Below are 13697 nucleotides of genomic sequence, written 5' to 3' on the forward strand. Positions count from 1 at the left end.
CTGGCAAGCCAGCTTAGGAATGTAAGAGTTGAAAAATGTTTATTGAGAACTTGGGCCTGAGAGCCAGGGGACAATTTCTTTGGGAGCAGAAATAAAATACTTGTGAACCTTCCAAGTCTGTCTTGTAACAAAGTAGGGAGGACAGCGTAAACTCTAGGGCTACAAAAGTAATGGAAAGGGCTGGACAAGGCACCCTGGGGAACACAGGTCAATTTCTAGAAGCCTTTTTTTAAAAAAAAAAAAAAAAAAAAACCCAAAAAAAACATGGAGGAGAGGCAGTCCACTGCTGGACACAGGCCACCCTACTTCCTGTCTCCCTGCCACCTGCTGCTGGCAGCGTAGGACTAAGTTTGTGCTCCTCCCATCCTGCAATCAGGACACAGGCCCAAAGAGGCACTTCCAGCACGGACTTACTCTCCATGGAAATTCAGTTTTACTACAGATGAGATTCTGAAAATGTCCTGGGTTGGCTGCTTTAATCTATCAATTTTACAGATTCTTATCTCCGTGAACTCACATTTTTTTTTTTTTTTTGGAGACCCTTAAAGCTGCAATTTCCTATAGGATCAGCCTCCTTGCAGAATGAGATGCTAACTATTACCTAATATGCACACATCTTAATAACGTATGAAATGAAATTAACTCAGTGAAATGAGTTTCGGTCATGCACCGTATACTGGCTGAACTGCCACTGAATAGACTTCACAGTGTTGATCAAAATGTAACAAACTCGTCTTTCTCTCAAGTCTTACAGGGATTTGTTCTCCACTTCCCCAACACAATGAAGCTTGGATGGGAGGGTGGGGGCAGAGGATAATATTGGAATTTGTAACCCCTCCCAACTGCTGGACCGCATAACAGATCTCTGCCATATAAGACATTCAGATCAAATAAAAAAATAAAATAAAAACCCAGCTAGGACACGAGGAACCCACCAACCAGGTTATCACCAGGCTTAAAGCCTATGTCTGTGTTTTCCATGGTCTACAATGATCGAACTGGATAAAAACAGCTGAAACACTATGAACAAAGGACTGCTGATCCCACTGCTAAGCAAAGAGGAAATATGCACTGATCTGATGAGCCCTCCCCCCATCATATTACTCTTATTGAGAGTCAGGAAAAGAAAGGCAGTCAGAATCACTAACTGGCCTCTGTGTTTTGTTTTGCGGCTCAGTAGCTGAGCCCTTCTTCAGGAGCTCCACGCGGCAACCCCCCCTTACGCCCTACTCTCCTCCATTTCTGATTTTACATGGTTGATGGTTGAAGCCTTTGGGATGGGTTCCATCTTACACTCACTGCAAATGGCAGTCCCCTCTTCCCTCGCCGTCAGGGGCTAAGCAGGCAAAGACAATGCTTCCCTGGAGGCTGCATGAGGCAGAGTCATCAGAACCCATCTGGGCTTCGCCCACCTCACTCCCTGCTACCCGGACTTTCCCCAGCTCAGCTGGAGAGAAGCAGGCCCTTTGTCCTGTCAGCTGGAATGAGAGCCCCTCTGTGCTCATCTGCTACCCTGGCACGTGCGGTGTCAGGAAGAGAGGCTTCTGATCAGAGAGAATTCAGTCATGAGGTATTTTTTTTCTCTTTGTCCATTTAGACAAGTCGAATATTTCAAGCCTAAGTTACCAGGGTTCCAGGAGTGGTACAGTTCTGTCCCTTCCTCTACCCTCCCACCCCCTGCCCACCCAGGACCTCAGGGTTCCCCTTTTCCCTCTTCCTCACACCCACGTGCCACTGCTCTCCTGACAAGAGGCCATCAGGCAGCTCTTGCAGGGCCCTGGGACCCGTTGCAAGGCAGGCTGCTGCCGTGCGGTCAAGGATCTGTTCCTTAAGTTGTTTTGTTTTCAGCAAACACTAGAACAGAGAGAGAAGCCAGGATCAACTCACAAACAGATACAAAGCAAAGAGACAGAGAGACAGCAATTTAGAGGCCAGTCACCAGAAAGATGGTGTCAGAGTGGGAGGACGCCCCAGATGGCAAGGCCCCCAAGTGGATGGAACCAAGTGTTCAGTTACTCTCTCACGCAGGGTAGGATGTTCTGTTGGATGGCGTTCATGTGGACACTGGGTTGGGTGGCTACTGTCCACTCAGTCCCAGCCATTGTCCTTGATCATGTGTGCTAGTTCAATGATGTACTTGCCTTCTTTATATTTCTGGCTGCTTTCAAAAGCATGTTCCTAGAAAAAGAAAAAAGACTGTGACCAGAGGCAAACAGGTGACTTTTGTGCCACAGAAACAGAGGTGTCACACATGGCAGGCATCAGGATGGGGAGGTCTGACCCGAGCATCACCCAGACTCACCAAGAGAATTCCTGCAGGACAGGGTGACACCCGCACATTACTGGTACTACAGAAGAACTGCCTTGGGATCTCTGCTCAAATGTCATTCCAGAAAGGTCTTTCCCAACCTCTGTGCTTAAAAGTGCAACTTTTACCTCAGAACTTCTTTTCCTTCTCCTCCTCAGCTTTATTTTTATCCATAGTACTGACTACTGTCCAACATACAATTTGTGTTACTATTTTACTGTCTTCTGTGACTATAACGTATAAGGAATGATCAAAATACACAGTGGATGTTTAAATTTTTTAAGATGCCACAGTAAAAAACACATTGCCATTAACCCCCCACCCAGAGCACTCCCCTTTGCTTCAACCACACTGATCCCACTGTTCTTACTACTTTCTGAAGCAGTTCTAGAAATCCTTTCATAGGTGTCTTCATGTGGTACAAAATTCAGTGAATGCTACTGCTCAGTGCTATCCAATGGAAAGGCAGGATAATAAGATTTTACAGTGCACCAGTGTCCACCAGACCTGTATGGTGCAACTTCTAGCTCTTCCCCAAAGTCAAAATGATCATGAAAGCTTTTTTTTTTTTTTTTTTTTTTTGCAGTACCAGGGATTGAACTCAGGATCTTGCGCTTACCAGGCAAGGACTTATTCCTCTGAGCTATCTCCCCAGCCCTAAAAGCTTAATATTTTGAAAGGATTCAGGACATCAAAGCAGCCTTAACAGCCCAACTAGAGACATTCATTCATGAAAAAAGACTCCTAGAACTGCTTCAGAAAGTGGGAAGAAGGAGGCGATAAGTGTGTTAAAAGCATTAGGCGTATTCTGATGGGAATTAGCAGCAGTATATTTTTCATTATAACTTTTACTTTTATTTATTTTTGCAACAGGGTCATACTATGTAGTTCAGGTTGCCCTTGGACTATGTAGCCCAGGCTGGCCTTGAACTCACAGCAGTCCTTCTGCCTGAGCCTCCCAAGTGCTGGATTACAGGTATGAGTCATCACATCCAACTTCTAATTTAAAAAAAAAAAAAATTAAATATTTGTCGTATTTTTTGCTGGGAAGATAGCTCAGCAGTAGAAGTGCCTTCCTGGCAAGGGCAGGTCCTGAGTTCAATCCCCAGTACCAAATAAGATAAGAAGCAAGGTAGGTTTGTTTGTTTATTTTTACAAACTCCATAGAAAGCAGAGATTTTAGCTTTATTCATTGTCCTATCCCTAGAACCCTGCTAGGCACATACCACATCTTCAACAAATCACTGCTGAATGAATGAGTATACATTTAGGAACAGACAATCTTAGGGAGTCTTGATTTCTGATGCTAACTGGCTATCAGCCTTGTGGATCTATCCTCAAAAGTTCCTTGTCCTTCTTGCTAGTTTCCAGGAACATAGGACAATCTGGTTATAATTTTAAGCTGTACTTGTTAGGCTTAGAGAAAAAATAGCAAGAGGAACCAAGAATTATGAGGCCAACCAGGTCCCTATTTTATTTCCTTATTCTTGCTGTTTCTATGTCAGATGGGTCAAGTATTTTTTTTTCTTTAATTATTCTTCTTCCCTCTTTATCCTCTCCCCTCACTGCCTTTTAAATCTGGGGACAAAAGCTGTATAAACCTAGACTGGAAAACCCGGTAGCCTTCAATTCCCAGGCCTGCAGAGGTAAAACTCAATCCAAATAGCTGGTGGGTTACTGTCTCAACAGAAAGCGCTGTAGGCTTTAATTTAATAACTACAGGGAAAGCAGTCCAGCACAGAAGCAGAGCTATTTTGTTTGCAGCAATAGATACTAAGAACATTCTGCTATGTTATCTGAGAACAATGATCCCTGGGGTCATTACGTGGCCAAACACAAAGTACAGAAACGCTGGGCATTAGCTCTGCCCACTGAGTCCCCAAACAAATAAGGAACTGAACCCCACAGTTGGTAGGTTCTGGGGTCCTCTGTAGGAGCTGCCCCTTTTGCTTTAGAGACCCAGAATGCCTGAGTTCTGGACAAGGGCTCAGCCTTGGATCTTTTGTGGAGAAAGGGCCTACTTCACAAAGTGGAGAAGAGAGAAGCAAGGGGAGGGGAAAGAAGGAGTGAGGGAAAGAAAGGGAAGTAGGGAGAAAGGAGAGAGCAAGATAGAAAGGACAGAGAATATACTGATGACCACACACACACACACACACACACACACACACACAACCTGTGGGCTCAGCAGCAATTTCCCTGACACTTCATTATTCCCCGGCTCCAAGCATGTGTATGTGTGCGTGCACGCACACATGCGCACGTGCATGCAAGCACAACACAGAAATGTGGTTTGGGAATGAGACCTGGTATTGCATAATAATGTGTTCAGGGCAAAGGGGATGACAAAGCAAGATTAAGAGAGAAAGAGAAAGAAAAATCCAACTGCTCCAAGCCACACACTGGGACTTGTAAAACACTAGCACTGGTCCCCAGTGGGAAGTGCACCAGACCTGGGCTCTACAGAAGCTCCCTGCAGATCTCATTTCTGCTGCTTCATTTAACCACCTGATTTTCCATTTAATGACAACACTGGGATATTGAAAGATTATTCTGAGGTTCAAAACATTTTATCTACTTCACAGGATTATTCTGGTCGGAAGACATAATGAGAGAATGATGTGGATCTGGCACACGGAGCAGAAACTATCTGGGGCATTTCAAACAAGTTTGGGAGCTGGATGCATGTGTCTCTCGTCTGGTGCCTTTTTTTCTCCTTGGCATCATAACTATCAATGCCTTCAGAGCAGAGACCAGACCCCATTCCTTCCCTACCCTTTTATGGTACCAGGCATTGAATCCAGGAGCCATGTGCAAACTACACAAGCACTCATTAACTTTTGTATCCAGTCCCAAGATTTTCAATAAAACTTTATCAAATGAGTGAATCATTGTACTTGAACAACAAGCAAGCAGCAAAACCAAGCAACTTTGGTTCATTTTTCATTACTGTAACCCAATATATCTTCGATGAAGAAGGCAGCCACCAGCCTGGGAACCACAGGAAGGAGTGGAAGACTTCTTGAAAATTAAAACCAGAACTGAACTCCCAGCAGCCGTCAGCCAGGGAAGCCCATAACTACAGAGGACAGGTGCCCAGACTCGGTTTCTCCCATGGGAACAACCAAGCCAATTGGTGACAGTGGTGACAACATCTTCCATGCAAACACCAGTCCTCGAGATTTTTCCTTTCTAATGCTCCACATTCCCACAGACACGTGAGAAATGGAACTGAGGCAGCACGGCCAAGCAACTTCTGTCTGTGGCAGTTTTCGTTTCTTTTAATGACTTGTACATTTTCAAACTTTATTTACATGCAATCCTACTTTTGTGCCTGGTAGCTATTGCCCATATTATTTTATAGGTCCCACAAAAGCTTTCTCTTTCCTGAGCCATCTTGGACCCACACAAGACTGAACAGAAACTGAGATTTCTGGTATACTCCCTACAAGACCAGCACTTTTGGACTCTCACCCAAGTGTGACCCCTTAGTGACAGCCTCAGAACCTATACTGACACACCTTTATCACCCACAACAGTTTTAACTGCTCCCTGGGGTGCCTTTCTAAGCCTAGGGCAGGTCATAGATACCATGGGAAATGTGAGACACTTTATATAAAATAAATTGCCCTCCTGGAGAAAGAAACACAGGGCTTTCAATATCCTCACAATGGCGGCATTTAAAAAAAAAAAAAAAAAAAAGTACTATACCATGCATGGATGGAAATATGCAGGCTGCAAAAGTTCTGACAATGACAACAATACTATCTATGCTTATTATGCCCTATGCCAAGTGATGAACTAAGTATTTTATAGGTACTATCCTACTTAAAACTCAATAAACTAAAGTAATGAGAAACTAACTGTAAGCAGGAACCCAAAGACTGGCAGCCAAGTGATGAAGCCCAAATTTCTTCCTGACACTAGCTGCATAGATGGCACTAAACCTCTAGTCAGGCTGAGCGTGGTGGGATAACCATGTTATCCCAGTACTTGAGAGGCTGAGACAGGAAGATTTCTTGAGTTTGAGACCTTGTCTCAAAAAAGTAAACAAGGGCTGGGGAGATATTTCAGTGGCCTCAGCACCTGCCTGGCAAGCACAATTACCCGGGATTAATCCCTGGTATGGCATGCTCTGCTGGCCCCAGAACCCCAGGTGCACTGTGTTGGCCCCCAAACCAGGCATAGTGGGCACATCCATAATCCCAGCCCTGAGGAGGCTGAGACATCATAATCCCATCCTGAGGAGGATCACTACAAGTCTGAGCTGCACAAGACCCTGTACCAAATAAATACATAAATAAATAATATTTTTTAAAAAGTAAATAAACAGTGGTTGTGCTCAGAGCAGGTGGCCTGAAGAATGGCTTCTCTGTTTACAACACACCCAACAGGAATTTAGGGTCACTGTAACAAGGGGCACAAAGCTTGTGACTTCCCTGTGAGCAAAAGTCCCACACATGTACTCCATACACTTCTACATGGCTTCTGGACAGTACCGATGGGTCAAGGCTCTACAGCATTTAAAGATTGAATTTCTATTTTCAATAAATTTTTTTTAAAAAGTAAATAAATAGAAAATCAACCTCTAGTCAGAAGGACTGAGGAAGCTGTGTCTATGGATGTGTGGTGGAGACCCAACAGACGTTAGACTGCTCAGTCCCCAGTGTGGTGCTTTGTTTTGTCTTTGTGAGACAGGGTCTCCCTAGGCTGCTCAGGGTGACCTTGAATTCACTGTGTAGCCCAGGCTGAGCTCAATCTCACAGCAATCCTCTAGCCTCAGCCTCAGATTATACGCACCAGCAGGCATGCACCACTGTGTCCAGCCTTTTATTTGTTTATGTATCTAGTTACGTGGCTCAGGCTTGCCTTAGGCTTACTTTGTAGCCTACGCGCGTCTTGAACTCGCAATGATCCTCTTGCCTCAGCCTCCCAGAGTGCTAGGAATACAGTCATGCACCACCATGCCCAGCCCAGCCTTTTCTTTTGGGTTTTTGAGGCAGGGTTTTACGATGTAGTTCATGTTAGTCTTGAATTCACTATGCAACCCAGCCTGCCTCCAGTTCTCAGTGATCTTCCTGCCTCAAACTCCCTAAGCTGGGACCATAGATGTGCAACACCACACCAGCCAGTAGCAGATCCCTGCCTTTCCCTTTTCTCACTGTGGCAAAGGATTGTTCACTCTTCCCAGATCCCAAGGGGACCTTAACATAACAATAAAAGAGATGATCCATTTGGGAGAGTCCAGTTACAACAATAGAACCCAGAGCACTTTAAGATAACATCTGCTGATGCCCAGCACATGGCCTAGCATCCGGGTAGATTTCTAGGAACATTTATTGGAGCGTGACGGACTGGTATCCAGAGTCCTGTCCTGCTTTGGCTTTCTGACAGCAAGGTAACCTTAGGCATACTATTAATGTTCTTTCATCTCAGTGTCCTCACCCAGACACAGGGATGAAAATACCACCTAATCTCTAGGGATGCTGCGAGGGTCGAATACGATCGTGTGTGTCTAGCACACACTAAGGCTTTAGGACTTGTTCTACGCTCTTACTCTCAAGTCCAGGTGGTGTGTGTCTGTGTGTGTGTGCTTGCATGTAGGGAGCAGCCTAAAGGAGTGGGGGGCGGGCAGTGGGCAGGGACGATTTCCTTTTCTTGTCAAAGACAACCCAATAAGGCCATGAGAAGCCAGCAGCAGCAAGTCTTCGAGCATAAAGGCTTTCACTCTTCCCTCTACAGCGTTCTCCCACCAGACTCTTCAGTACTTACATATTTCCATCCCAGTGTGGTTTTGCAGTTTTCGCAGTAAATGTCTGCAACCGCATGTAGTCCCGTTAGCAATACTCGCTCTTCTGCAGGTCCACAGCCCACATTAACTCTACGCCAAAAGAGACGGAAAGAGGGTACTCAGTTACATTAGCTGCTCAAACTGAGCCGTCAGCTAAAACAGGAAGGCTGCCCCAAGGGAAACCAACACTGAGCAGAATCTGCTTGAAAACTGAAATCAGTGATATCTCCAAAAAGGTAACCACATGGAAACATCTCAGTTGGAATGAATTCTGGTCTACAAGGCTGAATTCAATCGGCCTGTTACAATAGTCCTCACTGAGGCTTTGCTCAGGGCTTTTTCTAATCCTCTTCACCTTGTGACATAAGGGGACAAAAATGACAGCAACCCTGTGCAGCGCACAGTGAAGAAGAGCACCACCCTCAAAGCTCACCAAAGACAGAGTGCATGCAAACATGGCAGACGTGACAGCACTCTTGTGATCCCAGGGATGGGTCAACCTGGATATTACACACGCCATACTCCTTCACACTTCCTGTTTCCAGGTGAAGCGGGCTGGGTGCACCTTTTTACAGCTCCTCAGGCTCATGTGAGCTCTGCCTTTCTTTCTTGGGAAGTAGTTAACAATCACGCGCCCAGTGATGCCCATACGGGTGACACACATCATGGGACTGCAAGAGGGGACAGAGGCCCTGCCCTTGCCACACCTCTCTCCATCCTTAGGTTCTTCAGTAGTTTTGGGGAAGCTCTTTTGCCCCTATACTCTCTTGCCCAGTGACAAAACTCTGATTTTATTATGGGAATTTCTCAGAAGGCCCTTCACTGTGGGACCACTGACGACTGAGGACAGTGTAGTGAATACATTACTTTTAGCCATTATTTCCCCCTCCCCCCAAAAAAATCCTCAAAGGTAACAAACTATTCTTATGGCAGAGGAGGTGGAGTTCATTGTGGAATGACTGATAGCTGCTTTCCCCATCCCTCTAAATTTGTACAAAACAACAGATACTCCAATTTGGAGACACTCACACTGAATTAAAGAGATATGCTCGTCCTTGACTTCCTTGGAACGACTGAAATGCAAGAAAACAAATCGATAGTTAGATATCCATTTGGCCTACTCATATGGGAAACCAACCCCAGTCACAGCGAGCATGACCTTCCAGGGCTGCAGGAGGGAGCACTAAGCCAGCTACCAGTCTAGCTGGCAGATGGCATGGGGGGAGGAGAACAGAGAGCTACAGAGCTCAAAGCCAGCCCACACTTGGACTATTTTCACTAGCTCAGGTGAGAAAATGAGAGGAAAGAAACCCCAGCAAATTCTGCTGTGTCATTAATTCTTCCTCCCTCCCAACACTGCCTGATAGAATGAATCCACCTGAGATAATTAATCCACATTGGCCTTTCTGGCCCCACTTGAATGCAGCCATCTGTGCTGACCACCGCATGCTCACACCAACTGGGGCATGGGAAAGCAGGATAAGCACTTTTTTTCTTTATTCTTAATATTTGTTTGTTTGTCTGCATATGTCTCACTATGCAGTTCAGACTTGTGTCCTGTCTCAGCCTCCCCAGCATTATTAGAATTACAAGCGTGCACCATCACACCCGGTTTTGGGGGCTGGCACAGTGCACCCAGGCAGCACAGCATGCAGTACTAGGGACTGAACTCCAGTCCTTGAGCTTGCCAGGCAGATGCTTAGACTACTGAGCTATCTCTTAAGCCAGGATGAGAACTTCTGCTTAACCCACTGGCCCCGTCCTACTGAAGACAGCAGGCAATCCCCAGCAGCAAAAGAAACTCTGACAGCCACATGTCATTGCTCTTGGCTTCTGGGAAGTCCTCACTGCCATGATAGTTGTTATCCTCCTAAGTGGAATGAGGGGAGCTCCCTCTCTGAAATGTAAGCAACTTGATCCCAAGATCACAGAAATGTGCACCAGACAGAAATCCCACTTTTACCTCCAGCTCCATAGGAGCTTTTTTCTTCCAGCTGGAGAGCGGCAGGGAGCAGGGCTCACAGGAGCCCAAGCCTCCTGTGCAATCCGGCACCTACTTCCCTAGTGCAAGCCTCGTCCATGTTTCCCTGCTCCGGTTACACCAGGATGTCTGGCTGACATGAGCTAGCTGTGTTCTGCACTGTTGCCTGCATTTTTAATGTGGAATGGCAATTGTATCCTGAATGTAACATCCTAGTCTGCTCTGAAAACTATTCCAAAAACAACTCAAGGATTCCTAAGAAATCTGGAGCTAGGGATATAGCTCAGTGGCACAGTGCCTGGCTGGCAAGCACAAGGCCCTGAGTTTGATTCCTGGTATGAAAGAAAAGGAAAGGGAAAGGGAAAGGGAAAGGGAAAGGGAAAGGGAAAGGGAAAGGGAAAGAAAAGAAAAGAAAAGAAAAGAAAAGAAAAGAAAAGAAAAGAAAAGAAATGAAATTCGGGGGTGAATGGCTAGCAAATGATTATTAAAGGGCAAGAGCTCAAACCAGGACATCAGAAGTTCAAGACTTTGAGGATTGATGGCCCCCGTCAGAAAAGGGCAAAAGTCTTTACCTGCCTCGAGAGCAGCTGAATACTATTGGCTGCCTCCAATATTCAAATGTAGCAGATACCCCAAGTCCCAGGTGCAGCCAAAAGGAGCAGATGTTTCCCAGCTGCTGCCCAGACCTAAACCAACTCTCTCCTCATCTGGGTCCTGAAACAGCCCTGAGGAAACACAGGCCCTCCCAGGTACAACAGATCCACTCTGGGTGTCATAGCCTCACACAGGGCCCAGGTCCACTGTACCAAGAGTTCCCAGTGACAATGACTACATTTGGAGACACTGTTCATTTGACCCTGGACACAAACACACCCCAGGACTCTGAATGCAACAAAAGGTGGCAGATCTGGCTCTGCCCAACTCTGCCTCGGCCCTTGGCTTCCTGCTGTCCCACGTGACCTTTGCTCTAGTAGAGGCAAACCACGAGTGGTTGGTGCACATCCGTAACTCAGTCCATGCTGTTCTCTCTGGGGGCTGCTCCTCCATGTGCCCCATTCTGAGCCTTATTTCTGTTCCTCTCTTTTGCAAGGCCCTCCCTGGCCTCCCCAGCAGAGGCACCACTGACACCCACGCTCTGGCCTCCTCCTGTCTCTGTGCTATCCTTTCTCTTACCATGCAGCATCCTGGATGGCAGGCATCTAGCAATCTCCCTCCCTCCCTCCCAGCTGCGAGCTCCCTCAAGGCGGGGACTGCATCTTCCCTTTCTCTCCGAACCCCCAGAATACAGCATGTGAACCTAGTACACACAGGCAGGAGTTATTTATTCCATGAGTAAATTGCCTGTCTCTATTTCCTTTAGATTTTATTGAGGCATAATTGACACGTAATAAACTATACATATCTAAAATGTCCTACTGGATTAGTTCTGACGTCTGTTTGTACCTGTGAGCATACTGCCAACCACCAAGATGGATTAGCCACCACGCCCAAACACTTCCTCGGGCCTCTGAACCTGGCCTTCCCTTCTCTCCCCCTCCACATCCCCATCCCAACTGTGACTCCATGGGCAACCACTGCTCTGTCACCCACTTTTATACTCTGGGCTTTTTCTATAAATGAAAACATACAGCATGTAATGGCTTTTTGGTCCAGCTTCTTTCACTGAACATAATTCTTTTATGACTCATCATGTTGTTCTACAGATCAATAGTTCAACCCCTTTTCGTTGTCCGTATCCTCTGGATATGCCCTGGTTTGTTTTTAGTTTGACTTTAACAAGTGACTTGCTGTCTTCCCAGTCCCCTTCTAGCTCCAGATTATATTCTGATTCCATGATCCTAATTATGTGTGATCAGCCGGCGTGCCACCCGTAGGGAACATTTGCCAAGAGCTTTGAGCTCAGAATGCGGAGGAAGATGGCCATGTAAAAACAAATCCTAAGGGCTGGGGAGATAGCTCAGCACTCTAACACCATGAGACTTTCCAGGGCAGCAGTACTCCAGAAGGTTTGTAAGACAATCCTCCAAGCTAGAGAGAAAATCTTAGAAAATGCATACATTCTCAACTTGAAAAATACCTTGTTCTGAGCTTCATGGCTCGTTATGGGGCCCTTTCCCCCTTTCCTGGGCTAGTAGGTATCATGCATGTCCTGGGTTTCACGTTGGCTGAGCAGCACACCTCTGCCTCTGCTTTTAGCCCTATCAATACAGCTTTTCCTGCACCCCTACAGCTATATATATTGATGCCACTGATTTTTTTTAGAATGGCAGCATATCACAAAGAGGTTCACCTGCAGCAAAGTCCCTGAAGCGTGTGTCATGTAGACAACTGACATTTGGCAGTGTTTCTAGTTTTCATGATTTTTTTTGTGACTCCAGATGATGATGTGAATCACTGCTTATACAAAAAGAGCATATTCAATCATATATCCCACCTTTGATAAAATAAAACTAAGCTGGGCGTGGTGGCACATGCCTGTAATCTCAGCATTCAGGAGGCTGAGGCAGGAGGACACCAGCCTGGGGCTGGGAAGATAGCTCAGCTGTCTAAGCACCTACCTGGCAAGTGCAAGGTTCCAAATTCAATCCCTGGTACTGTGTACCAGGTCAGCCCCGGAACCCTGAATGTGCCATGCCAAGCCCAGAAATGGCACGGTGGTACACACCTGTAATCCCAGTACTGAGGAGGCTGAGACAGGAGGATCACTACAGGGAATCTGAACTGCATATCCAGACACTGTATCAAATAAATAAATTTTTAAAAAATAGAGACCATCCTGAGCTACAAGTAATTTCAAGGCCAGTCTGAGCTATACTGCAAGAACCAGTCTCCAAAAGATACCCCCCAAAAAAAAGATTAAAAGCAGTTTATAGTAGTCCCTCACTATTTCACAGTTCAACTTTTGCAGACTTGCTGTTCCATGGGCTTTCAAAAAAATATTAATCTAAATTATTTATTGTGGATTTTTTGCTATATCATGGGATTTTGCAGTACAACACAGTATACGTATGTTGTAAAAATTATGTAGGTTTATGAGTTTAGAAAATGGTTAAGAACATTAGAAGTGTTTTTAAAAGTGTGGGAAGGGTTTCTAAGAATGTGGGAAAAGGTTTATAAAGCCTTAGAATCTATCTATCTATCTATCTATCTATCTATTTATCTATCTATATCTCATCACTACTTTACTGATTTTCATTTATCACCTGTGATAAATGTAACCTCTGCAAGAAGTGAGGGACCACTGTATAGCCCTCATAGTGGCACACACTGGTAATCCCAGCATTCTGTGCGACTGAGGCAGGAGGATCACAAATCTGAGTCCCACCTCAGCAACTTAGAGACTCAGTGAGACCCTGCCTCAAAATATTAAAGACAGACTAGGGCCAGTCATGGTGAGGCTGAGGCAGGGAGATTGCTCCAAATTTGAGGCCAATATGGACTACAAATTTTAGTTCAAGGCCAGCCTGAAGTGCAAAACAAAACCCTGTCTAAAACAGGAGAGAGAGAGAGAGAAAAAAAAAATCTTAGAACAATAAATCCTGTGAACATAGACAAAAACAAACAACAAAACCAGAATAAAATAAAGAAGAGCTGTGGCTGTAGCTCAATGCAAAGCCCGA

At 45.5% G+C, this 13697-nt stretch overlaps 1 protein-coding gene and 1 non-coding gene across 4 annotated transcripts in view; one reads left to right on the forward strand and one right to left on the reverse strand.

Annotated features, from left to right (window-relative positions):
* Positions 1-22: 22 nt before the first annotated feature.
* Positions 23-13697, reverse strand: part of Ypel2 (yippee like 2) — a 63368-nt gene continuing 49693 nt past the window's right edge. For all 3 annotated transcript variants that reach the window (XM_023703167.1, XM_023703166.1, XM_004643039.2), the window contains exons 3-5: positions 9126-9169; positions 8078-8186; positions 23-2178 (exon numbers count right to left, since the gene is read on the reverse strand). In XM_023703167.1, the coding sequence (XP_023558935.1) occupies positions 2089-2178; positions 8078-8186; positions 9126-9169 (243 nt within the window). In that variant the 3' untranslated portion in view covers positions 23-2088. The remainder of the gene's footprint in view (positions 2179-8077; positions 8187-9125; positions 9170-13697) is intronic.
* On the forward strand, positions 6639-6767 carry LOC111813127. Its single transcript, XR_002818459.1, has one exon. It is a non-coding gene; the product is annotated as a small nucleolar RNA SNORA11 (small nucleolar RNA).

The sequence above is a fragment of the Octodon degus genome, unplaced genomic scaffold, assembly GCF_000260255.1.
Source record: "Octodon degus isolate 3935 unplaced genomic scaffold, OctDeg1.0 scaffold00164, whole genome shotgun sequence".
NCBI classification, from domain to species: Eukaryota; Metazoa; Chordata; class Mammalia; order Rodentia; family Octodontidae; genus Octodon; species Octodon degus.